The sequence below is a fragment of the Aspergillus oryzae genome, chromosome 5 (assembly GCF_000184455.2).
Source record: "Aspergillus oryzae RIB40 DNA, chromosome 5".
In the NCBI taxonomy this organism is placed as follows: domain Eukaryota; kingdom Fungi; phylum Ascomycota; class Eurotiomycetes; order Eurotiales; family Aspergillaceae; genus Aspergillus; species Aspergillus oryzae.
Window position 1 is genome coordinate 1730222 of NC_036439.1, and position 25762 is coordinate 1755983.

The 25762-nt window shown below is 48.5% G+C and overlaps 11 protein-coding genes across 11 annotated transcripts; 10 read left to right on the forward strand and 1 right to left on the reverse strand.

Annotated features, from left to right (window-relative positions):
- Positions 1-23: 23 nt before the first annotated feature.
- On the forward strand, positions 24-568 carry AO090701000231 (uncharacterized protein; the record flags this gene model as incomplete). The annotated part of the gene is made up of 2 exons (XM_023237416.1): positions 24-504; positions 534-568. The coding sequence occupies 2 exons, from the start codon at positions 24-26 to the stop codon at positions 566-568; spliced, it is 516 nt and encodes a 171-aa protein (XP_023092045.1).
- A 480-nt stretch (positions 569-1048) lies between these two features.
- AO090701000230 (COP9 signalosome complex subunit 6) lies at positions 1049-2359 on the reverse strand (the record flags this gene model as incomplete). Its single annotated transcript, XM_023237417.1, has 3 exons — positions 1049-1482; positions 1542-2033; positions 2089-2359. 3 exons carry the CDS (start codon positions 2357-2359, stop codon positions 1049-1051), a joined length of 1197 nt encoding a protein of 398 aa, XP_023092044.1.
- A 243-nt stretch (positions 2360-2602) lies between these two features.
- On the forward strand, positions 2603-4558 carry AO090701000229 (uncharacterized protein; the record flags this gene model as incomplete). Its single annotated transcript, XM_001823047.1, has 1 exon — positions 2603-4558. The coding sequence occupies one exon, from the start codon at positions 2603-2605 to the stop codon at positions 4556-4558; it is 1956 nt and encodes a 651-aa protein (XP_001823099.1).
- Positions 4559-5323: 765 nt separating this feature from the next.
- AO090701000228 (DNA-directed RNA polymerase III subunit C31) lies at positions 5324-5860 on the forward strand (the record flags this gene model as incomplete). The annotated part of the gene is made up of 2 exons (XM_001823046.3): positions 5324-5393; positions 5478-5860. The coding sequence occupies 2 exons, from the start codon at positions 5324-5326 to the stop codon at positions 5858-5860; spliced, it is 453 nt and encodes a 150-aa protein (XP_001823098.3).
- A 1488-nt stretch (positions 5861-7348) lies between these two features.
- Positions 7349-7849, forward strand: AO090701000227 (uncharacterized protein; the record flags this gene model as incomplete). Its single annotated transcript, XM_001823045.3, has 4 exons — positions 7349-7423; positions 7491-7564; positions 7615-7662; positions 7723-7849. 4 exons carry the CDS (start codon positions 7349-7351, stop codon positions 7847-7849), a joined length of 324 nt encoding a protein of 107 aa, XP_001823097.1.
- An 809-nt stretch (positions 7850-8658) lies between these two features.
- Positions 8659-10778, forward strand: tah18 (NAPDH-dependent diflavin reductase; the record flags this gene model as incomplete). The annotated part of the gene is made up of 4 exons (XM_001823044.3): positions 8659-8817; positions 8887-9062; positions 9126-9224; positions 9281-10778. 4 exons carry the CDS (start codon positions 8659-8661, stop codon positions 10776-10778), a joined length of 1932 nt encoding a protein of 643 aa, XP_001823096.1.
- Positions 10779-11230: 452 nt separating this feature from the next.
- AO090701000225 (electron transfer flavoprotein subunit beta/FixA family protein) lies at positions 11231-12250 on the forward strand (the record flags this gene model as incomplete). The annotated part of the gene is made up of 3 exons (XM_001823043.3): positions 11231-11284; positions 11448-12096; positions 12168-12250. The coding sequence occupies 3 exons, from the start codon at positions 11231-11233 to the stop codon at positions 12248-12250; spliced, it is 786 nt and encodes a 261-aa protein (XP_001823095.1).
- Positions 12251-16634: 4384 nt separating this feature from the next.
- On the forward strand, positions 16635-18647 carry AO090701000224 (lipid-binding SYLF domain-containing protein; the record flags this gene model as incomplete). Its single annotated transcript, XM_001823042.1, has 1 exon — positions 16635-18647. The coding sequence occupies one exon, from the start codon at positions 16635-16637 to the stop codon at positions 18645-18647; it is 2013 nt and encodes a 670-aa protein (XP_001823094.1).
- Positions 18648-19270: 623 nt separating this feature from the next.
- On the forward strand, positions 19271-20419 carry AO090701000223 (uncharacterized protein; the record flags this gene model as incomplete). Its single annotated transcript, XM_023237419.1, has 4 exons — positions 19271-19320; positions 19439-19659; positions 20120-20192; positions 20374-20419. 4 exons carry the CDS (start codon positions 19271-19273, stop codon positions 20417-20419), a joined length of 390 nt encoding a protein of 129 aa, XP_023092043.1.
- A 2811-nt stretch (positions 20420-23230) lies between these two features.
- On the forward strand, positions 23231-23938 carry AO090701000222 (uncharacterized protein; the record flags this gene model as incomplete). Its single annotated transcript, XM_023237420.1, has 2 exons — positions 23231-23639; positions 23691-23938. The coding sequence occupies 2 exons, from the start codon at positions 23231-23233 to the stop codon at positions 23936-23938; spliced, it is 657 nt and encodes a 218-aa protein (XP_023092042.1).
- Positions 23939-24194: 256 nt separating this feature from the next.
- AO090701000221 (uncharacterized protein) lies at positions 24195-25514 on the forward strand (the record flags this gene model as incomplete). Its single annotated transcript, XM_023237421.1, has 1 exon — positions 24195-25514. One exon carries the CDS (start codon positions 24195-24197, stop codon positions 25512-25514), a length of 1320 nt encoding a protein of 439 aa, XP_023092041.1.
- Positions 25515-25762: the final 248 nt, after the last annotated feature.

Consider the following 25762-nt stretch of genomic DNA (forward strand, 5'->3'; position numbering starts at 1 on the left):
TTTTCGTTGGCCGCAAGAAGAGAATGCTCGACCCTAGCTATCGTACCCACAACGAAGCGATCGACCTTGACGGTGCTGGTGGAACCAATGCGACAGCCTACCAAGGCGCAGGTGCGATGATGAATAGCGGGCGAACAGGGCGCTATACTCCCGATGAGGAAGGGCAAGTTCTCCTCTCAAATGCTCAGCCGGATCCTACAGCGCGGCCTGAAGGCGATGTGGGATTGAATCCTCCACCCTACGACGACGTTGATCATGGGCACTACTACCCATCTCACAATAGATTGAGCAACCCAGCCTTACTGGATCCCGAGACTCACTCACCACGCCCATACTCGCCGTATGATAACCCGTTCAGCAACCCTTATATTGTCCCATCCGACTCGGAATCCGACCATCACCACACGAGCACTACAGCCCATCACAACGCTCCTTACCCACCGGATGCCCTACAGGAACAACCACCGATGCCTATGCCTGAATCGTATCACCCTCCATCTCATGGTGGGGGCAGGACAACCCGTGATGTCTAGCTAACAATAAGCTTTTGAGCGCAGTGCAGCACTAGGTTCCAACTTGAGCGCTTTATGTTGATCTCATATCATGTGTAATGAAGTCACATGTTTGGCGTTGATTCCATGCATGGCTTGCTTTATGTAAAGAATACCCTGTTTTTGTTTTACCATTCGCTTCATTTCTACGCGTGTCATGGGACGAAGTCTCGACAATATGGTCTTTTGGCCTTTCTTTTTGCATATGATACTCTTTGGCTTCCAGGTTCAATTGTACATGATTATATCTAGATACCCTCGGGATATTATGGAGACGATTCCAATAGACAGACAGACCCACTATCTCTCATACTGATATTCACATTTCGGATGGAAAGTTACAGTAACCAAGAAAACTACCTCGTAAAATATTGTCTTCATTCCTCATGATAAGCTGTTCTAATAAGACCAAACGCCACTATAAACCACCCAGGGACTGAGTTAATGATCATCATACGCCTTAAGGCCAACAAACTTGTTCTAAGTCTAACCATCACTTATCCGTGGGTAGTACCATCACGGGAGAAGAGTTCTTCCTCAAATCGATTCTGCAGGGACATTTGTGTCTTTCGGGAGGTGTTACTTCTTCTTACATTGGTTAGGATGGCGGTCCTCTTTCCTAGTTCGCGCATGCTGTTGATGCTGCTGCTTAGTTGGCCGAGGAGTGCGACTAGGTGAACATCGTTGCTCTGAGCTAGGACCTCAGCTGAGAATGCACTCTGTTCTTGCGGAGAGAGGAGGGATAGGTGTGAGAGTAGGGAGTTTATGTTTCGGAGGATCGGGTGAGATAGAGTTGCCGTTGAGGGTGTTGTGTTTTTTTGGTTACCACCTTCAGATTCTGGAGATATACTAGCGACGTATGATTTTATCAACGAGATTCGGGACTCTAGTGTGCGGATTGCATTTAGTCGGGTGTTGAGACTCGCGATCACTGCGAGGGTTTACCATATTAGTGATTAGAAGTGGGCTCTGCGCACTGGATCAACTCACGTTCTTCGTCCTCCGGAGAGAGCACCGCGGTATCTGCCGACTGTTCCTTGTTGTCGGTTTTCTTCTTCAGCACTTCCTTGGCTGAGGAGAGTGCGCTCGGGCCTTCAACGGCTGCATTTCTCGCAGTTCTAGCGACAGTATCGATGCCTATCATTTCGGCCTCCCCGGTTTCGACGAAATATGGCAGTTCCCGGAACCGTATACTCAGCGACTGTTCTTCGCCGTCGACTTGCATCGTCTTCTCGCTTTCTGCCGCATTTTCGCCCTCGTATACACTCTCGTAGACTGTTAATGGTAATTTACCGCCGTTTGCTGATGCGCCCTTCACTTGAGAAGGGTGGAATGCGAGGAACACCGCGGATTCGTTATAGTCTTGGAGGATTTGGCGATGAATCGGGAGATGGGTTACGTCTGGACCAGATGGAGGAGCTGTTGACCACCATCCTACAATATCGAGGGCAGGGACTTTGTGTACATCCTTGACTGTGACACCTGTTGTCAGCGGGTGGAGTAGGTAAGATGGGCCTGTGACGTATGTTGGACTTACATTGTTTGACCCGTTCATTAAACCATTCATTTGGTAGTTGGGGCTCGCCGTTCGGACCTTCTTTCACGATACATTCGAAAGCGTGCTCTAGTGTTATCTCGCGCCCGTTTTGTTGCCCGAGCAGAGCTCCGAGAATTGGGCCTTGCTGCGACCTTGCGGCATGTCTGGTAATATGGTCCGAGATCGTGAGGAGGATCAAAGGGTGAAGTTGGATATGGAGGCCGGAGTCGGACGACTTTTGAGATACTAGTGAGCTTAACCTTTCTGTCATGATGGAAGTCGGCAAGAAAAAACCGAGGGGGCTACAAATGGCTGTTCCTAGAACTGCGTTTGGAGGTTGACTTGTAGAGGAACTAAACCATGGAGAGTGCGGAGCTATCGTTGCTGTTTGTCGTGTTTGCATTGAGCTTCCCCACCATCACAAAGGATAGATGCGGCGTTCCTGAGCAACCATCTTCTATCTATCCATCAGCTGTGGGAGAGGGTCGCTTGTGAATGAAATATTTCAGACAAAATGGCAATACCATCAACGTATAACGAGGTGAAACTTCACCTGCAACAAGTCCAACGCGACCCCTCCGTTCGCTTAGACATTCCCATCATTGACAAACTGAAGCTGCAGCTTACAGAGAGCACGGATAGCAGTGTTCCTGCAACTCTCTTGCCGCTGGTCTCACAGCTGCTTCCTGTACTCCAAGAGGACCCCACTCCTATCACTACTCTTGCTATCAAGGCTACAGCATATACCAGCTTCGCTGATCTCCGTTCGGTCGATCCCCCGATCGATTTCATTGCGGGCTTCAAGGCACCATCGCCACCCATTAATTCGCTAGCTTTAGCTTTACTGAGCAAGGCGGGACAGACGCCCAGCGACGCCGCCATCGTGGGTGGTGACTCTGAGCTGGTCGCTTCTTTGGTAGAACTCTGGCTCTCGACTTCCTCAACTGCAGTCGCTCAGGCTGCATTCGATGCTATCTGGGCACTATTAGAAGTTGATCTGACAAGCCCCTTAGAGAATGGGGAAGGCTCCAATGAAGGGCAAGAGGCTACTGGAGGGCAGGGTCTTGTGTGGAGGAGGGTTTTCACCGACAGAGACGTTTACGGGCGCTTATTTTCATTGTGCAGTCTTACTGAGAACGGCCCTGGAAGCCTGACGAAACGCGACAAAACCGTAGCCCAAGGCCGGCTGATGGGCTTTCTTGCGAAGGCTGGAAACCTGCGGTGGGACATTATCTCAAGCTCCCAAATATCGGATATCGAGACTAGATACAATAGTAGCAGCCTTCTGCATTTTGCGGCTTGTGAAATGGTCGATAAAACTGATGTTCTGATGCATATGACCTTGTTGAACTTCTTCCATGACCTCCTGGAGATCCAGGCCCCGGGCCTTATTGCTCGGTCCTTTGTCCAGGCAGCATCTACTTTCTCGTCCCCCGCTCTTGACTTCCTTATTTCGCAGAATATACATTCCTCTCTCCTGAGTTACTACTTGGACGAGTCGAAGTTGGACCCTGTGGATCTGAACTATCTATGTGGTCCTATCATGGCTTACGTTGCGCAGTATGCGGAGTTGTATCCTAATCATTTTCTACAAAACCCCAAGCATCTATTAGACCGAATCTTATCACGGATTTCCGCGTCGGTGACTATCTCGTCCGCTCAATGGGCACATGGGCCTGTCCCAAGCGGCCAACTCAATGTGCTTTCTTGCATTCCCCGAGTTCTGCTTGTGGAGGCTACTAAACAGGGCTTGAATCCTGTTCTTGCTCTTCCCACGAGCCCACCCAACAAGGAGGCATTGGATGTGTTGAGCAGGATTCTTCACGGCCCTTCAAAACTATACCTTCCTGATACGATGGAGCTCAATACCTCTGGTCAGACAGCCACAGATTGGCATAAAGAGGCAGCAGCAGCTCGGATACTGTACTTTATGTACTTGAACCAACACAGCACTTTCTGGACGGACGTCGTCGCTGCGGCTGATATTTTGGCCATGAAGGACGTCTCTCTAGCAGCCATTTCCTTCATGAGATCTATTATCACAGCAAACTGGGAGAAGCTTTCCGTGGAAGTAACTTCTTCTGTTCCAGGCACATCTCGGTACCAGCTTCCTTCTGAACAGGGCTTGGGCAGTCTGTCCCCAGCTTCCCAAGGAGTGCTTCCTTCATCGGGCGCCTGGGCAGCTCTCACCCCACCAGCGTTGACCGTTCTCCTACCTTATCTTTTCAAGGCACCCCGCTCATATGCCGAGTTTGTTGCAGGTGGCGCAGGCGATTCGCAAAATGCAGTTTGGAAAGTTGCAACAGCGAAATACGAGGTGCTAGTGGCATTGCACAATCATCTAAAGGAAACGGGCGGTGATATGGCAGGATTCGAGGATATTATGCGCACACTACAGCAGAGGGTAAGCGAAGGACCATGGGGACCAGTGACGCATGGTGGAAGCCAGGTTGAGACTGTTGGTCTATAAAGTCTGTATTGCTAAGCGATGCATGCATCACCAGTACTGTACCGCTCTGTCAGCACTGGAAGAGTTCTTCTCATTACTACATTTATGTCTACCTATTAAGATTATAATCAATTTGAGCAACACTATATCCCGCTAATCATCCTTCTATTCACTTAAATAATAATAGGGTTATAGCTTGTAAGCCCTGATTGCCCTTAGGACCCATCTGGGAAGGCGGTGAGTCGAACCTCCGCCGTAACTTTTTTTCTGATCGCCGCAACTTACTCCTCATTCATCATTTCTGCCGCAAAGAAACCGTGACTCCAGATTATCACTCCAAAATCTCAGGACAATCCCAGCACATCCTTCACAAAAGTCCACCTTCAAATCATACCCATGTCCCGGTTCGGAGCGAAAAAGGGCAGAAAGCTGCCCGGCGCAGAATTCACCTGGGACAATGACCCAAATGGGGAACCAGACACTGCGCCTACACCCCTCTACCCTGTACGTCCCTCTAACTTGTCCTTGCGCAACTGAAGTACAAGCAAAGCCATTACGAGAGAACAAAAAGGAGAGCAAGTAGCTTATACGGACCTTTTTTTCATTTATCAGAAATACACCGTCCCGCAAGCCCGACCCTTAAGCGAGCGCGAACAAAAGCAAGTCGATCTGTACCGGGCTCTTCGCGAGCAGTTCCACGATGGTCCTTATTACTCTGTTCTTGATCCGGGCTTGTCCGGTAGGAATTCGAAGGCGGCGAGACAGCATTTCGATCCGTTCCACGGTATGCCGTCTTATTCGGGGAAGTATCAGAAGAAGAAGAGAGCTATTCCGAAATTGAGTGGGCGGCCTTATAGTGAGTTTTTCGCGCTTTCTCTTGCTTTCCTTTAAGGTATACTTGGCGAAGGGGAGTGGTAGTTGCTAATGATGCTCGAAATAGTCATGAAGTTCTTCCCCCGCGACGATCTTTGGGAGGTCATTCAGCCGAACTTCAAGGCTGGTGCAGCGGTGGATGGGTTCGTTGCGCAGATGGTGCGGCCCCCGCTTAAGCGTGGATTCGAGGATGATGACGAGGAAGATGAAGATATCGGGAAGCGGCGGAAGACGGGCGATGAGGATGACGAGGGTGGTGAGAATGATGATCTCCTGGAGCCAGACGATGAACAGGCTGAGGAGGAGATCATGGACGATGACTTTGAGGATGACGATGATGAGATGGGTGGCGATTATAACGCTGAGCAGTACTTCGATGGCGGTGATGATGAGTATGGGGATGATGGATTCGGGGATGGTGGTGGCGGCGGTGACGAGGATACTTATTAAAGCGGGAGAGCGCTTCAACTTTCAGAGATACCCTTTTCTTTCTTTCGAATGTGGTTTCTTTTCTATGAGCGGTGTTTTTCTATATCATATATATGTGTGTATGGATGCATTTGCATGGTGGAGCGGAATTGCATAATGGTTTCCTTTTGAGAAATTTGGTTTGGTTCAAGATTGACTTGTAGGGAGTGGATGAGCTGGTGTGTAAAATGGGGCTATTCTTTGGTTCCAACGCTCCTTAGCAAGGGAGTTGTGAGAGGTATGAGTGTCCTAGGCGATCTCTTCGGTATGCTATATAAGAGCCAGACTGTATGCTCCACATGATGTATACACAGTACTCTCTTAGTAGTCCGGTTCTCTGACATTTCCTTGAAATGATACAGGAGGCACACCTTCCACACCATATACTTGCATCAAGCTACCATCACTATGGACTTTCGAATATTAAATTATGATCTAAAATATCTTATTACTCCTCATCGTAACTATGAATTCAAGGTCAACCGCAACTGCCAGAAATGGTACCACGTGACTCAACTTACCCAGGATAAGATGCGAGTATATTTAGGACATGACTAGAATATAGTCAGGATAGGATAGAGTAGCATATGTAAGGACGTTCATTGATGTACTTAGTTTAGTCATTCCCGACCAATACATGTTGTTACTACGGCATTACCGACTTTGTTAAGCTCAACTAGCTCGCAGTAGTATACGTACTCAACAGATATGGCCCTTCTACCTTGGATTAGTATTTCGTAGATAGTACACGCGTAGTCATCCTCTATGGCTATCCTCACCTGTCACTAAAGTAAGTTTGTCTAACCAAGATAGCTAACTGGCTGCAGAGTTCTTGGACGAAGCTCCGGGAAGCGATGTATGAGATGTTCAGCTCTGGCCATCTTGCACCATGAAATCAATTATACCGTGGCAAATGCTATATACTAGTTTAGATAGAATGAAAAGGTCATTATTGTATAATTTACTTGGATCGCGTTTCCAAGCTCCACCATGACAGATGACATCGGAGCTGAACCGGTGCTACCAATGTAACCTCATGCTGTTCCAACCAAAAGTCAAGGCCTACCCCAATGCATCAGATCCGGCCAGGTAGTAAATATACTTTATCGGTGTATATGATCGGTAATCGTCCAGTAACACATAGAGCCCAACTTGCTTAGCGTCATTGTATAAATGTCGTTGTTGTGATGTCGACATTTATGGGCATTTTGATGACCAGCTCACTGGGCGTTATATAGGGCCTGGCCCTTGAAACTCCCCTAAAGTAGGATATCATGAATGCAAACGGAAGTCGAGTAAACTTTGCTATCTTGATGATATCACAATAGACAACTTGATGTAGATCGTGTTGTTTAGACTGAAAGATATTTAAAGGACTACGTTTCTCTTCTATCGTCGTTCACTCACTCCTCAACCAAACCTTCTATTCTTCTCTAATAAGACCTTAATTCTAATAAACCAACGCTCAACATGCAGATCACTAAGTCGCTCATCGCAACCACCGTTGCTCTCTACACTTCCGTTGTTCTTGGCGAATCAGTTCATGTATAAACCCCCCACCACGCCGATCAAGTCTAATATTTGAGCTTAGAGCTGACTATCTGCTGAATAGATTGCCTACACCTCCAATGGCGACTTTTACCAGGAGAAAATCGAGGCTGAAAAGCTCACAAAATTAGAGCACCCGTAAGTTTCACCTCTACTCTATTTATGTATGCTAACGGTTGGTGTTATAGTGGAGTCTTGACTGACATCCAAAACACAGCTAACTGTGTTTTGTGGCGGTAAGTTTACACCTACAGTATATATCTCTGCTGGGATCGCTTGCTCATACTGCACTTCAGCCATCACCCTAATCACCCTCCCGACTACCAGGCAAAGAGGGGCTCAAATCTCGTTATCCCACCACAGCAGCTTGACTATATCTATTGCTATGAGCCAAGTGGTGCCTGGGTCAACTACGTGTGGTAAATCAACATGAAGACATTCGTGTTCTATTGAGTAGGCAGTGCTGGAGGCAGGCCTGCGACTGGACAAAAGAGATGAAACATTTGTAACTTAATCAAAGTAATCTGGCCCTGGTATAGGTTTTGTCCATATTATAGGTTTTCCTATGCCTTAGTGCGAATGCAAAGGGCTTTATATTTATCCCACTACTTTGTGTATCTTGTAACTCGTAACCGCTTCCAATACTCGAATTACTCCAATCTGACACGGATAAACATCATATTTCCGCAGGCAAACGAACGACTATAATTTCACTTGCGTCCGAGCCATTAAATACTAATCCCGATAATGCAAGTGTGTTGGGCATCAAAGGTAGCTGCCATATTGAACAGCGAGTTTATTTTATTTCATGTATGTATAATTACTACAGACAATACCTACAAGGGTGGACGTAGTACGTGGCGTAGGTATATACTACATGCGGGGTTCATAAGAGCTGGAAGGCTAGGATAGCCTAGGATAAGTGGTTAACTATAGAACTGAACGGCAATGGGACAGTAACCTGTAGCAAGTGATAACTAATGAGTTCTTTGTACTTAGCGAAGTGTCCATTAGACAAGAGACTAGGAAGATGGATTATGGAGTATAGAAACAATAGCATAGGTATACACATAAATAATGCATAATTACATAATCCACCCCTATATAAAAAGTTCAAATAATGCAGCGAACTTCGGCCTGACGTCATTCCGTCCCGCCAGCGAAAACCGCAAAAATGGAGGGGTTATCAAACCCCAATACAAGACGAGCAGCGCGGTAAAAGCACCTGCATTATGAGCGAGGATCAGGGCTCTGGACCTCGTAAGCGGTCTGCTCTCATCCTCTATGGCTCGGAAACCGGCAATGCCCAAGAGGTGGCCGAAGAGCTGGGGTCTCTGGCCGAGCGCCTACATTTCATGACTCAGGTTTCGGAGATGAACCATGTTAAGCCAGTGCGGTCTCCCCAACCCCATCTATAGCCATGGCGGTCAAATAGAGTCAGGGCTAATAGTGGTATTCAGGAGAAATTGAGCTCGTATACTATTGTTGTCTTTGCTATCTCGACGACGGGGCAGGGAGATCTACCAGCTAATGCACGGACGTTTTGGAGATCTTTGCTTTTGAAGAGGCTTCCGGCGACGTTTTTGGAGGGCGTTAGTTTTACGTCGTTTGGGTTGGGAGATAGTTCTTATCCTAAGTGAGTGGCTTTCCTGTTGGGTGTTGGGGTTTGGGTTTGGATTGGTTTCTAACGTGTGAAAAGATTCAATTGGGCTGCGCGCAAGCTATGTAAGAGATTGGTTCAGTTGGGCGCAAATGAAACCTATCTTAGTGGAGAGGCGGATCAACAACATCCTGAAGGGTACGTGGATAGTCAGCTACCCTATGTTTATACCCGTGGTATTAATGATATTCTAGGCTGGAGGGAACATTTATTCCTTGGATAACGGACTTCCGCAAGCACTTGCTGGACACATACCCTCTTCCTGAGGGTCAGCATCCGATACCGGATGATGTCCAATTACCACCAAAATGGGTGCTGCAATTACAGGATCAAACCTCAAAATCCAACACGGACCCTGCTGTCCCAAGAACAGAGAATCAGAGCACTGAGGATTCAAAATCCCGACTAGAGCATGACCTCCGCCCCATCCCAGATACACTGACTGCAACACTGATCCAAAACAAACGGGTGACACCTGCAAAACACTGGCAAGATGTACGACACGTCTCCCTGACGGTCCCTGACTCAGTCACCTATGTCCCCGGCGACATGATCTCCGTCATGCCGAAGAACTTCACCGAGGACGTCCAAGCCCTGATTCAGATGATGGGCTGGGAGGAACAGGCCGATCAGTTGGTCTCGCTGGTCCCCGCTAATAGTCAGCACTCCGCCGAAGACCTACCTTTACCACCCATTCCTAACCTGGAATCGTATCCGAAACTGACACTACGTGCGATCATTATGGACTACCTAGATATTCGAGCGATCCCTCGCCGGAGGTTCTTCTCGGAAATCTCCCATTACACCAATGATGAAATGCAGAAGGAGCGACTACTTGAATTTACTAACCCCGAGTTCCTGGATGAGCTCTGGGATTATACCTCGCGGCCGAGACGCAGTATCTTGGAGGTTTTACATGAGTTCGATACGGTGAAGATCCCATGGCAGCATGCGACGTCGGTTTTCCCCGTTCTCAGAGGACGACAATTCAGCATTGCCAGCGGAGGCGAACTAAAGCGGACACCTGAAGGCGGAGCCAAGTTCGAACTATTGATCGCCATCGTGAAATACAAGACCATAATCAAGAGAATCAGAGAGGGTGTCTGCACAAAGTATATCTCGGCACTCCAGCCGGGGAGTACCCTGAAAGTGCATCTGCAGCGCGGAGGCCTGAATTCGTCCTTGGGTCAACTGTCTGGACCAACGGTTTTGGTGGGTCCCGGCACTGGAGTCGCGCCATTACGGTCTATGATTTGGGAGAAAGCTGCCTTTGTCAAGGCGTACAAGGAGGAGAATGGCGGGGCTGAGCCGACTATTGGGCCTACCATTCTCCTCTTTGGGGGGCGTAACCGGAATGCCGATTTCTTCTTTGATGAAGAGTGGCAGCAGCTTAGTAAGTTGGTTAAATTGGAGGTCTTTGCGGCGTTCTCCAGAGACCAGAAACAGAAGGTCTATGTGCAGGACGTTATCCGAGATAACTTTGGACTATTCTTTAGACTCTTGCATGAAATGGGTGGGTCGGTGTATGTGTGTGGCTCGTCAGGAAGGATGCCGCAAGCTGTTCGGGAGGCACTAATTGAGGCATTCCAGAACGGTGGGGAAACCGACGCAGAGCGCTTCAGCAGAGAAGAGGCAGAAGAGTATTTGCTTGGCATGGAGAAGTCCGGGCGGTATAAGCAGGAGACATGGTAATAGATCTAGGAATCACATGCTATGGACATGACTAGAGAGAGTATGTGTGTTTGTTTGTGTGAGGATAGACCCCACCGAACGAGGGCACGATTCAATGAACAGAATAGACAAACATCTACGCACAATGTAATGGATCATTTCCTGTAGTCCGCTACTCTAAAACACCAATTCAAATCCCAACCATTCTTCCATATAAGCCTTGGTCATGTCGCCGTAACCTCGGTTGGAAGCGGAGGGGCTGAGGCGGAAAGGGAAGAGGGTGTCGGGCCGCGTCGGCGTAACAGCAGCTCTCCGCCCTGGAAAGTCAAGTCACCTGCTTTTGTTCTGCCCCGGATCTGCTCCGACGCATCGGTCCTCATTCACTACCCTCTTCTACCTCACTTTCTACTCCCACACGGCTCTTGCCCTCCATTGGCTTGACAGAGTAAAAGAGCTTCACAGTATCATTCATAATGGCCAGTGGTTTGCGTATCTTAGTACCCGTTAAGCGGGTGATCGACTACGCGGTGAGTTTTTGTTCTTTCGTGCTCTCCGTCTTCGGTGAAAGAGTCACCTCCGGCCGCAAGTCCACCACCGACATGCTGGAGGGGTCTACGCTCACATCGTCATTTCAATGTTACCGAGTCAAACATGACAGCTGTTGTCAAATACTAACTTTCAAGAAATTAGATCAAACCCCGTATCAACAAGGCCCAGACCGGCGTCGAAACCTCCGGCGTTAAGCACTCGCTCAACCCATTCGACGAACTCTCGATCGAGGAGGCCGTCCGTCTCCGTGAGCGCAAGGGTCCCCTCAAAGTCGAGAACATTCTCGCTCTCTCCGCGGGCGGAGCCAAATGCGCTGATACCCTCCGCACGGCGATGGCCATGGGCGCCGACCGCGCGTTCCACGTCGACGTCCCCGACTCCAACGATGGGGGCCTGGAGCCTCTTACCGTCGCGAAGATGCTGAAGGAGGTTGTCAACAAGGAGAACATCAACCTGGTGCTGCTCGGGAAGCAGGCTATCGATGGTGACCAGGGTCAGACGGGTCAGATGCTCGCGGGCCTGTTGGGCTGGCCTCAGGCGACGCAGGCTAGCAAGGTGGATATCAAGGATGAGCAGGGAACCGTGGAGGTTACCCATGAGGTTGATGGCGGCGTTGAGACTCTTCGGGCCAAGTTGCCTCTCATCATTACTACCGACTTGCGACTCAACGAGCCGAGGTATGCCACTCTGCCGAACATCATGAAGGCCAAGAAGAAGCCGTTGGAGAAGAAGACGCTGGCAGACTTTGGTATAGAGGATAAGAAGCGGTTGAAGACGCTGAAGGTCACTGGTGAGTTGTTCATTTACTGAAGCTTTTCTTTTCTTCGTGTCAAGGTTAGCGTGTTTACTAACATTCTGCAGAACCCCCAGCCCGCCAGGGCGGCGGTAAGGTCGAGGACGTCGACGGATTGATCGGAAAGCTGAAGGAGCTGGGCGCTCTGTGAATCGTATAGTCGACTAGTGTATGTTTATGATTACTTAGACTTCGTCTACGAGTCAGTAGACCTCCATGTTCAACTTTCTCAGTAAATTCTAATTTTTCCTGACGTGTCGGAATCCACTACTGCATCGATCAATTCTAGATAAACCAACCTCGTGATGTTAGTCACCACGAAGTTCCCTCCCAACAAAACACCACCACCCTTACATATATCAACACGAACCCACGATAGATCATCTCTAGCGAATAACTTCCAAAGCCGTTCTAGCGGCCAAGCTACCCACTAGCCCCAAGCTAACGGACCGAACTCCAATCAAGTAGAGTAAGAATAGATACATCCAAAAGACCCAGACAAATCCCACTAACCCGTCGATGAAATGATACATCCAATCGCGGGTAATGCGAACAGACAGTATCCCCCAAGCATGGGTGGTGCCGATCGCAAGTCTCGTGGGAGAATGGAAGCGAGTAAAAAATCAGAATTTAAGAAGAAACTCTCGGTAGTTAATTTGTATGGTGGAAAACGTCGACGCAAGTCGAGGGGATCGGAATTGTCCCTGTGCTTCTGAGACATGGTCTCTATGTCGGGGTATCTGTAACTGATGGGTCTTAGTGTTATGTACATTATGTAGGTGGATTGTAATGCAAGTGCTGGTGTCACTCCGTATTAGGGGGATTTGCACTTGGCCTGTGTCGTGTAGATTACTTTCTATTTTGGTATATTACTTCTGCTTAGGTATGGCCCTAGAGGAAATGGAAATGGAAATGGAAATGAAGACAACTACAAGACTGCAAATGGTTATTTGAAATTAGAATAGACTAAGCATCACCGATCGAGCTATTAAGTGGCAACAAACATTTATCAACCGATCTTTAATCGATCAGGGGGAATACGGGGTAGTCGTACACAGTAGTGAGAAGAGAGATTAAAAAAAAAAAAAAAAAGTAAAAAAAGGATAGTAAGCTTAAACTAGTCAGGAGCTAGACTAGATGGACTCGAGTTGTCGGGTCCGACTACTGCGATCGGACGTGCACATTCGACGTATGTACGTAGTAGTCTGCTTCTTCGGACGATACCGAGGCTAGGCTCGTTTACAGCACTCTGTCAGGGTGGTTTGTTTGGTGGCCACATGGATTCTGCCACAGTATATACTTTCGACGAGTGAGGCTTCGGGGCCGAGGCCCTGAGGTGAGCCCTTGTGGAGTGTTCCTATGGTCAGGTTCGGTTTCAGAGCGTGTGGATGATGGAACGGTGGACCTCTTTTTTTCACCTGTTCGGTGGGTCATGGTGTGAGTTCGTGATAATGTGTCCTGCACCACACGTGATATCGAAGAGATGTTCTGATATGGACGAGTGTCATGACTTATCACCTTCGGATGTTCTTAAATTGGGCCAATGACGTCCGGATATCGAATCAGGAGGTATCGACTAGGGGCCAGACTCCAGAGGGCCAATATGTGGGACCGTTGGGAGGGACTACTAGTAAGCAAACAGAGCGAGACGGCCACAAATAAAATAGGGAAGAAATCAACAAATCAAATCAAAATCAAATAGATCGAGAAGTGTCAGCATCAGAAAAGGATGCTGTGTAGGAAGAGTACGCGCTACCGCTGACTACTGCAGCAATTACATCCTAGGTGCGAATACCACCCTGACTATAAACACTAGCCATACCACGAAGCGTTAGGCCGGAGCTGTCACTGAGAACTACAGCACATAGTGGCTATAGTGCATTGGGTTCATGTCAATCTCATCCTACCCTATGTGGAGAATAAGGCCCAGTCATGCGTGTCCCAAAAAGCAAAGCGGCCGGATCTCGGGATCTGTGACGATCTGAGTATTTCCTGTTTGGGAAGGATCTGTGTTCAGAGGTGGATGGATCGTCCGCATGGGAGACTGGGATCTCTACCAGGTCACTGGGAAGAGCGGGAAAAGAAAATACATCATCCTCACTTCTAAACAATTACGCCATTCAGCCATCAGGCCAGGGTCGTAAGCAAACTACCGAGAACCGGGTTGTGTGTACACAACATTGGTTCTCATCCGGTTTTTTTTTTTTTTGGAAAGTGAAAACTGACAAGAAAAATACAAGAAATAAAATAAAACAAAGAGCAATATCCGACGGGCAGAAAATTCCCGAAACTATCGAAACGACTACTGCATCCCTTCCAGGGCGTGTCTGGAATTCCAATCAGACCTGTCATGAAACGACGGGGCAAAAGGGAAAGTTTGCAGGATAATCCCTTGGCTAGGGTTTCATGGACCCGGGGATTTGACCAGCGGGCCGAAAGGGAGACAGGAGCCCAAATCTAAAATATCGAGGTGTGGCTGGGGGCTGAAAGGGATGAGGAGAAGAATTGGAGCTGTCATATGTATCGGTTGAGAGATCAGCAACTTTTCCTCTCTGCGTTCCCTTTCTTCACCCCCTTGGGTTTCTAAGGTAACTAGCGGGATATCAGTTGTTTAAAGGGATTCTTTCGACGCCGGTTGCGATAATCGAGTCGGTTTCTACGTTGTTAGGCAGGAATCCTAGCACGGAAGGCACGGATGGATGCCTTGGGTACATAGGCACCGATTATAGTTATTAATCGGGAACGGGAATTGGCTGTCCATCTTTGGCTCCGTTGATGAAAATGGGGCTGCATGTGTTACAGAGGGAAATTAAAGCCACATTTACGGAGTATAGACTACGTACTACACTTGCATACACTGTACAGGGAATAGTGAGATGAGAGAAGAAATTTCCTAGCAGAACCATGGATTCGATCTATGAACAAAGGCATTGACGGACGGCTAGAGGGCTACCGAAGGATCGGGTCAATCTATCAAATAAACTCTTTTTAACTTGTTCTAGTCTAGTTCAATGGTAGGTCGAAAAAGAGGTAGGAGAGGAAGAATAGTCAAAAGAAAAAAAGAGATGATCCCTAGTCAATCTAACCTAAATTTCTTTGTGTAAAGACGAAATGGTAGAGAAAAAAAATAAAAAAGAAAAAAAGAAAAAAAGAAAAAGAAAAAAGATGGGGCACGACTCCACTATGGAGCCGCTGCAACTAATCGATCTCCTGCTTATCAACCGATGACGATGGCGGAGTTGTGCCTATGATGACATTCTCCTCTTTTCTCCTCTGGAGTTTCCTCTTTTTCTCTCGTCCTTGCCATCTATCCGATGCTTCTGCTTTTTGGTGTCCTTTTTCTTTTTTCTTTTTTTTTTTTTTCTCTCTTCTAAGTATTATTCTAATACTGACGATTCTGGACGGTTCCTGGGGTACCTGTCCGGAGCAGCCGGCCTACTTCTATACTATCCAATATATATCCCGTCCCTTCCCATCCACCCGATTATTCTTGCTCAGCTCTAAGCCACGGCGCCACTCGCATTGACTCCTCCTTGAACGATGCTTCGTCGATCCAGCCTGGTATTGCTGGTCTTGGGCAGAGATTCATAGTTTATTTACTCCGTAATACCCGTCCATTTTCGATTGTTCGTTGTCTCCACTTCCTTATATTTATTTAATTTATTTTTTATTTTTTCCTTTTCATATTTTTTGAGAATATAAGCATATCATCACGACTACTCCCATCCATCAACTATCTACACTACTACTATTGCCACCTCCTTGAAATCCTTTCTTCGAGTCTTTTGGACTTCCTAGGGTGTTCTGTGAAGCTAGATTAATCAATATATGTCCCTTGGCTCCCTTCGGCATACTTCCTTGCTCGGTTACTATATCGGTTGTACTTCCCATATATCCCTTGAGGAATTAACGACGAAAAAACCTTGGTGCCTGTCGGAGTCTATCGAATATTGATTGACGTGAAGAGTTGCCCTGGACTACAGTTCACGAGTTTGTCCGAGGTAAGCCGGACCCTTCTCCCATGGTCCTTTGGCGTGCAAGTTCCATGGTTCTCCCTTTCATGCGTACGACTCATCGCCACCCACCTCATCGACCGGCGGGTCTGGAACACGGATCGAACGGAGCAAAGAACATCAAAACTGACTTTTTATCCTCTTCTGCTGCACAATGTAGTTCTCGTCTGCAAAACTTCACTTTGCAGATTTCTCTGACATATCTTCAACCTCCCGTTTCCTATCGAGTGACATTCCGGTGCCTTTCTACCACGCATTCCGCGGCTGTGTCAGCGACGCACTGTTCCCGTCTGCTGTCTCATCGTACATTTTTCACGTCGCATTAGGCAATCAAGGGCAGCCAATCGCATTACATGTCGAGCTGCTTTCGACGCATTGAGTTCCCCTAAGATATCCGCATTCGAGTTATAGAGGTAGTTCCTTTCCGTGCTGTTCCTTTTCAAAATCAACCCTGTCCCACCTCACTTTCCCTCTTTCTTTATGTGTGGCGCATAGACGGTAGGCGAGATCCAAATCGTCACAATGGCGCCCTCATTCTGGGAGAAGACCAAAGGGACCTCCAAAAAGGGCTTTGACAAGGCATGGCATACCCTCGACAAATTGGGCGACCCTGTGAATCGCTTGTCCAATCGGGTTGGTGCCGAAGCCTTCTGGCCGATGACCCTGGACAGAGAAAGCGACAAGGCGGCTCGCATATTACGAAGCTTTTGCAAAGATGGTTTTTACGCCGATGAAGAGAGCCAAAAACAAAGCACAGATGGTGCAAAGAGTGGCAAGATAGATCGCCCCAAGGGCAAGCAACGAGTTCTGAAGAAGATCCCAACGGAGGTTATCAAGCGCGCGAAAGGTCTTGCCATCTTTACCACGATGCGTACGGGTCTCTGGCTCAGCGGCTCGGGTGGAAGTGGCGTCCTCTTGGCCAGAATCCCTGAGACCGGTGAATGGAGTCCTCCCTCGGGTATCATGCTTCATACCGCGGGCATTGGCTTTTTGGCGGGCGTTGATATTTATGACTGCGTGGTCGTGATCAATACCTATGAGGCACTAGAAGCATTCAAGAAGGTTCGTTGTACATTGGGCGGGGAAGTTAGCGCATCCGCAGGCCCAGTGGGTATGGGGGGCGTACTCGACTCCGAGGTTCACAAGCGCCAAGCTCCCATATGGACCTACATGAAAAGTCGGGGTCTGTATGCAGGCGTCCAGGTAGATGGAACGATAATCATTGAGCGCACCGACGAGAACGAGCGTTTCTATGGTGAACGCATATCAGTGACGGATATCTTGGCCGGTAAAGCGAAACGCCCTCCGACGTCGATTAAAACCCTCATCCAGACTGTCAAGGCGGCCCAGGGCGATAAGGATGTCGACGAGAGTCTGGTACCTGCTGCGGGAGCACCGACCCCTGGGGATGTAGAAGTAGTACCGGCCTCTGGTAGTTCTTCTCCTCCTAGCAAGTTTGGAATCCCGGCTGCGGATGACCCCGATCCTTTCGGCGTCAAAGCTTTGGAGGCTGAGGGCCTCTTCATTCGCGAAGCAGGCACCAAAACTCGTCCACACGTGGATAGCTTTGAATTCCGACCCAGCCCTAACAGTCCTATCTATTCGACCTTCCGGCACAGCGTTGATAGTTCACCACGCAACAGTTGGCGGACCAGTGTACAGAGCTACGCCAGTATTGACAGAGGCACTCAAACAGACGAACCCCCTCTGACGGCCCGGACTTCTATCAGCCGCGCCTCTTCCCGAAGTAATCGAGATTTTACCGAACGGGCAGAGAAAAGTCCGTGGGATCTTGAAGAGCGCGGATGGGACACTATTATCCCAGAGCACCCAACTGATCACTCTCACCATGCCACCCATGACGGTGACGATGACCTAGTGGACGATGACGTCGAAATCCACGAGGTCAGCAACGCTACCGTCACGAAATGCGACGGTTTCCCTAGTTCTCCCATTGAAGATTTGACCTCAACGAGCCCGAAGCGTCAGTCACCTACCTTCACTCGTGCACGCCTAGTGACAATCCCCAAGAGGGCTCCTCCTGCACTGCCGCCGCGAAATCCCTATCGGGGTTATGGCTCAATGTCAACTCCCGTCTCACCAACTGCTGGGCCTCCGTCTCCTAGCAAGCGGTCTGTGGTATCGAGCTTGGGATTGACGGAACTGAATAGCTTCGCAGAGCTGCCTTTGGATGTGAAGAATGACGCGTCTAGTGTTTCATCTGCCGAAGCTTCCCACCTACAACATAATGGCAATATCGATAAGGATGAATTTCATTCCATCTCTACTGTCGGAACGTCCGACTCGGCGTCGGACGGGGGCTTCAGCGCCAAGGATACCTCGGTCACCGGCACTAGTCCCTCAAAGACCGAAGACACTTACCACACTTTTGATGATATAACCGACAACACCCTGTCCAAGCTTCAGCATCGTCACCCATCGGACGTCGCAAAACCAACCGCAACCGAACTAGAACACTCAACAACCATCACCGAACATGACTACAAACCCGCAATGCACTCTTCGCTTGCCTAAAAGCTTCTCCTCCATTGCTTCCCTCGGTCTGCCGTACATATTACCTGACATACCTCTACCTGGATGATCGTCCCACTGTATATGGCGGCGTTGCGAACGTCCTACTACATGTATTCCGCACTAGGCTTCTTGAATGCCTCGAACCATGCCGTGCACATTCTTTTCTTTTCCTTCTCCTTTCTTTTCTGTCTTCCGTACCCTCACATATTATGCTGTGTAATTTGTACCTACCTATACGGTCACTAAACTTTTGCTTTCTCATTGCTGTTTTTTAGCGTGCTTTTTGTGTTAATTTTGGACACGCGGAATGGAACGCTTGGGCGTCATGGGTTGTTTATATTTCTTGAATGATGACTGAGGTGTTGGAAGTATCCCTTGGCTAAGGGTAACATGGACATGGAATATGTTGGTTATATCGTTTTGGATGTCTCTTTTATATCCCCTTTTGTTATTTACTCATGGCGGCGTGCCGAGTCGAAGTATTGTCTTTATCGAAGATAACTGTATATTGAGTGTCTACAATCTCCTCTAAAATTTCACCTAGTAAAGCGAAAGCTCATAAGATACATAAGACACTTTTCCTTAAGTTAATACCTTTCACATCAGTCGGAATATACATCGATATGGTGACCAAAGACTTAGGATGCCGTCACATGATTCAGACATATGAGGGGTAAGATATAAAGAGCCCAACATTGAATCTCTTGCTCTTCCACCCCAGTGCTCCATCTGCAACAATCACCTCATACCCTAGCCATCACTCACGACCAAACAAACGGCACAATGTCCAGCCTTCTCATCCGAACCGACACCCGAATCCAACTCATCGAGCAAATAATCAACTACACCTTCACCAACCCCGCAACCATCCATGAAGCCCTTCGCACCCCAGGCTCCATGGCAATCCTCACCCCCCACCGGCTAGACGGACACAAAGACCTCGCCCAACTCGGCGACGCAGCCTTACGCTTAGTCCTTGCCAAAGACGGATACCAAGCCCATGCAACAAGAGGTAAGCTACTAATTAGCTCGCATCCTATGACGACAATCTCACTCACCAATCCATAAGGACAAATCAACGACACCCACAGCGGCAAAGCCAGCAACGCCTTTCTAGCAAGAACAGGCTTTCAAAAGGGCCTTGACCGCTACATCTACGTCAACCCCTCGCAAGGCGGGATCGTCTCCGACAAAGTCATGGCCACAACCGTTGAAGCCATCTTGGGCGCCGTCTACATCGACAGCGGTGAGGATATCCCAGCCGTGCGATCTGTCGTGGCGAAGCTCGGTCTCTCCTGGCCTGCATAGGGCCATCTAGTCTATTACAAGTGGTAATGTTTTAATTTACCCCGTCCCTTCTTCTATTTATGAGAGCGTGGGAAACACGCCATGCAGGTTAATGTGACTTCAGGAGTACGAATTACATACCGCCAGGGCACTCTCTGCGCTCTTGTCGTGGGTTACCTCTGCAGCTAGGGGACCGCTTGCGCGATCGTCCAGCAGTGATATCCCTTTCATGCTAGCTGATGATTACAGTATGGATCTGTATGTCACCATTGCACGGCCGTGTAAGCGCCCTTTAGTTGCTTTTATAACCTAGGACAAGGGCGCACAGAGTGCCCTGGCAGCCGGTAGGGCGCCTGAAGACACGACGTGCGCGCGATTGGCCCAAATGGGTTGTATCAGCGGTTAGTGGGAAGATGCTAATTGCTGCTGCTCCTGGTAGGCTGATGTTGGGGTACTGTCGAGTGGTATTCTGTGGGTGGTTATGAAACGTGACTGCGATGGGTTGAGGGAGGATTGGGAGTATCGTTTTGTCGTTTCCAGGTCAGATATTTATTCTCAGGGACGTGTACTGTGTTTGGTTCCTTCAACACGGAAACTGGTATGCACAGCATTTTGCGGTACTAGCTACCTGTTTACTGTTTTTCTTTTTTCTTTTCTTTTCTTTTTTTGGGTTGAGATACTTCAACATACCCAACCCTAGCTCTTTCGGTTTCATGTTGAAATATATTTCCGCTGTCTGAAGGAGTGTAGTCTGGAAAGGATAAATTAAGGAAATATGTCATTGTGTCACAATCTTATATATTTTCACGAAGCATAAGTTAGTTCTCGTGATTGGACATCTAGGACATGCTTTCATGATGAATATATAGGGCTGCATAGCATACCCAGTCAACTAATAGATGTGTATATCCGGATTAAGAAGCTATATTTGAAATCCCAAGCATGGCAACCACATGGGATTCTATTTGAAACCCGTGACTAACCGCCATTAACAGACAACCCTGAAAGCCTAAAGTACCAAGCGTCCCAGGAAAAAGTAAAAAGTAAGGGAGAGCTCCCAGCCACAAACTCCCATAACCTACATTTGCGAAGATCCCCCGAAAAAAAAAAAAGAAAAGTAAAACCAACAATAACACAAAAAAGCATGCAACGACTAGTAGGTTACACGAAACCGCCACCCGACAATCTTGGCTCCTAACCACGTCGTACAAGTGCGCGCCAACCTGTCTCAGATTGCGCAACGTACTTTTCATATAGTTATGTACTAGTATGTATGTGGGTGTACGGCGAAACGTTATGTACGGTTGTTGCCGCCGAGAATCACCAAAAAAAGGGTTCATTGTTCACGTAGGGGGTTGGAGGATTAGACTTTCTTCATCGCTGCCCGTTGTATGTAGTAAGTATGTACGCTGTACTGTAGGGCATGAAAAGTTCATCCCAGCAAAACTTTATATCCGAGAGCCGAATGCCGATCGTTCGTTGATCGGCGGACCCGTTGGAGACCATTGGTGTCCGCGCATTAATGCCACTCTGTTTGGAGTTTGGACTATCTATTATCGGTATTTGGACTTTTTTTTTTTCTAAAGTCTTATCGGTCGATAAAAGATTGTGTTAAGAAAAGTAATAATGACCCCTCCCCCGCCACTTTCTTTATCTTTTTTGAGTACTGTATTATATATACCTTGATTCCCCGAGATCCGATGATTTTGGACAACTCAGAGACTATATGTGCTAGTAGTAGTTAGTACTCAAGCTATTCGACTCGGCCGAATAGTAGGAATCGAAGGAATCGTATCGTCGTCCAGTGTAGCTCATGAAGGGACGAGGTAGTATAGTTTCGGAGCCGCAATAGCCGCATGTGAGGTTGGGATGGCGGATTTAGACGCGCAACGCCTCACGCTCTCGGGGTACTCAGGTATAGAACTCTACATACACTAAGATGTGAACGGTGTTTATCAGAGGGATGACTTTGGACTTCTCCTCATACTTCCGACTATACTTGCTACGCCATAGCGCTCGGTTCAGAGGGCGAAAATTTGACTTTGACGCGCGCATTAGCCTCGCTGAATTTCCGTTATGGGCTTATCGCATGAGGGGGATGTCGATCATGCATTGCTGTACTGCACTGTGATCCTGGTGGTTAGCATGATAGTTCATCATGCTGCACACCCCTCCTTCGATACAATTGCTTTCGTGGGAATGTCGATTGAAAAACACAGGAAAACCGGGGTATTCAGAATGATCAGAAAAATGTTGGAAGGAATGGCCTATGACGTCGAATCGCGATCGAGGAATCGAAGAGAGGCGTGAAACCTAGCGATTCAGCACAGGACGCCCCAAGAGACTGGGTAGTAGGAATTAACCCTTTAGGGACAAATGAAGAGAAGAAAACGTTGCTTATGAAGCGAGGGGGCCCACTTCTTTCCACGCTAAGGCTTCATTTGGACATTCTTGTAGGCGTGACTAAAAAAACATGCCCCATTCCTTCCGTTTGTTACCATATCAACTGCTCATATGACATGCGGTATCGTGATCAAACTCTCCGAGGTTAGCGCGAGATGGCTATCTTCCGTTGATACCTTGAGGTGAGAGGGTCAATACTAGTATGCCCCAGTGTTATGGTTGCGAGGTTGCAAAGTGCGAACGATCGTCTTCGGGGATTGTATAGAGCCAAGACCGCCTCGCAAATGAGCGAGAAGGCATCACCCGGCCCAAAAGAAAAAGCCATCACCACTAATTCGGCTGTAAGGCGACGAGGAAGGCGAGCCAACAACCACCAAACGAACAATAACAACCAAACGGCCGCGCATCTGCGAAGTACGAGGCGGCTGGGCGAAACCCACCAGCTGCGAACAGATGAAGCGGTGAGCGTTGCGTGGCTCCACATGAGCTATGGAGAAAAAAGTATCCGCCAGCAAAACAATCGCTGCAGCCCCCAATCAGCGTGCAGCATGCATATTAGACCTAATATCTTGCTTTACTTGCGGCAAGTAGGTCCTCGAACTGACTGTTTAGCTCCCTAATGGGCCAATACCTGGTCAATGCTGTGTTGATAGGCGAAAAAAATTTTGCAGTTACATGCATCATGGCCTTTGCTCAATCTTCCACGCCAATTGCGACGACTTGTTGCCTATAAAGAGCCGGTCGTAGGATACCAGAGGAACCCGGAATTCTTCTTCCTTTCTTCGTCTTCATACAAAACTTGCACGTCGTCGCCACATTGGCATTGTACAACTAATTGCATATCCCTTTCTTCTTGCTTTATTTGTTTATCTTTTCCCATAACACATCGACCAATGTTCAGACAATACTCCAACTTCATATCCCACAAGAGGAGAAGAAGCAAAAGTACTTCTCGGGTCTTGTCCGTTGCCCAGTCCGAAGCAGCCTCAGATGCACCAACAGTAAATGAGCCGATTGAGATTTGGACTCACTCGCAGCCCATAGATGCTGCTACCCAGCAACAGAATGGCTGTTTCACCACTTTGACTGCACGGATACACAAATACGATCATGTGGCCCAAAGAGGTAGCGATCGCTTCTTGGAGGACTTGACGGCCACCCTCGACAGCGAAGAGGCCAAGTCGAAGAGCAGCTATCTGACCTCCCCGGTGGGAAATTACGCTAGTTTTCTGTATCCAGAGTGCATGCCCGAAAGGTTGGAACTTGTCGCCTATTTGACTGAACTCGGAAATGTCCATGACGGTACGTTGACCTGGCTACCAGGCGCGAAATCATATCTAATCATTCATTCAGACCATACCGATAGTAAGAACACGCCCGCGGCAGACAAGCCGGAGGAGCTGGTTGAATCGCCCCGAGCCGAAGCCAGAAAGAAACTTCTGGAGAAAGTGACGGGAGAACTGACTGACAAGGATGGACTTGAGATCATCGACTGCTACCGGAGCAACTGGCTTGTCACGCCGGATGTTCCCACCGCCGATAATTGTGCCAATCTTGATGACTACGTGGCTCGTCGACGTCTTAATGCAGGAATTGAGTAAGTTTATCACATGTCTCCGTGTTCGATGGGGTGAAACAGGCTCTGACCGGTACAACAGTGTTTACTGGACCCTTATGGGATTTGCCCACGGAACTCGACTTGGAAAGGAGGATCAGGCGATCGTCAGAGATGCGCTGGACGCAGCTGAGCGAACCATGTTCTTCACCAATGACTACTATAGCTGGCCGAAAGAAAAGCGCGAGGTCAAGAAACGTCGCGTTGCGAATGTGATATTGTTCCTCATGCAGCACCAGAACATGTCGGAGGATGACGCACGTGCGAAGACCAAAGAGCTCATTCTGGAAAACGAAAAGGAGTTCGTCAAAAGACGCGAGGCGTTGTACCAAGCCCACCCAGACCTCGCCCCAAAGCTGCGGAAATGGATGGAGGTACTGGAAGCTGCCCTTGGTGGAATCCACTACTGGTGCACGAATGCACCACGGTACGCGGTTCCCGAAACTGCCGAGGAAGAAAGCGAGGAGGAATCGGACGAGGAGAGCTCTAGCGATGAGGATGAGTCCGAGGATGACGAAGAAGAAGAAAATGATGAAGAGGAGGTGCGTGCGAACGGCACTATTGACCATGTCGGGGGTGGTGATGAGCCCGAAGGAGAACCAGTGTGGACCCCCCTTGTCAACGGAGAAGAACACCCGGCAGTGCACCTTGATGCCACACCCTTGCTAGCCCCAACAAACTACATCGGGTCTATCTCGACTAATGAGGTGCAACTGGAGCTTGTTTCCGCACTTAATGCCTGGCTTCAAGTTCCTAACCGACCTCTAACCTTTGTCAAGCAAGTGGTCAATGACCTCCACGACAGTTCTGAGATCCTGGCCAACATTCAGGACCAATCATCTCTCCAACGCCAAAAGACCGCGGCTCACCTCGTCTTCGGTCCGGCTCAGTCCATCAACAGTGCCGCCTACATGTTCGTCCGCGTCGCCAAGACCGTGAACGGGCTCAACTGCCCTGGTATGCTTGACGGCCTACTGGAGGAGCTTGAAACGCATTTTATCGGACAGTCTTGGGAGCTGAACTGGCGTTTCTCTCTTCAATGTCCGACCGAGCAGGAGTATTTGGAGATGGTCGATAAGAAGAGCGGATCTATCTTCCGCATGTTGGTGCGTCTCATGCAGTCCGCCAGCATGGAGGGCTCGACCCTGGACTTTGAGCTTCTCACACAATTATTCGGCCGGTGGTACCAGATCCGCAACGAGTATCTGGGGCTGCTTACGGGCAACAACCAAAGAGGCTTCGGTGAGGATCTGGATCACGGCAAGATCTCGTATGCGGTCGTCAGGTGCTGCAACGTGGACCCTACCGCCAAGAGTATCATCCTGGGCATCTTCAGACAGAAGGCTGAAGGAGCCTCATTGTCTGCAGAAAGCAAGATTCAGATTTTGGAGCTCCTGCACAAGAGCGGTGCCCTGCAGGCGACTTATGACCTGGTCCGACAGCTGGGTCGGGACATTATGAAGACAGTGAGCGAGCTAGAAATAGCCGCAGAAGAGACCAACCCCGGACTCAAGGCCCTTGTGAAGACGCTGGGTGATATCCCAGCCCCCACTCAGGAGTGAAATCCTATTCGAGAGCATGTGTTTGCTCTATGATGCATGACACTGTTCTATTATTTTCTTTTCCCTCTACCTACCTATTCCCTTTTATACTTCTGTGATGATTAATGTATATGACGCTCATTTCTGTAACGGTTATAAGGCGATGTCCACATGTGTTATGAATAATGAGATGATTTATTTGCTTCAAATGTCTCGGGTGTACGCTAGTGTCTGATTACTGTCCCATGCCAAAAGTCAATATTTATCAA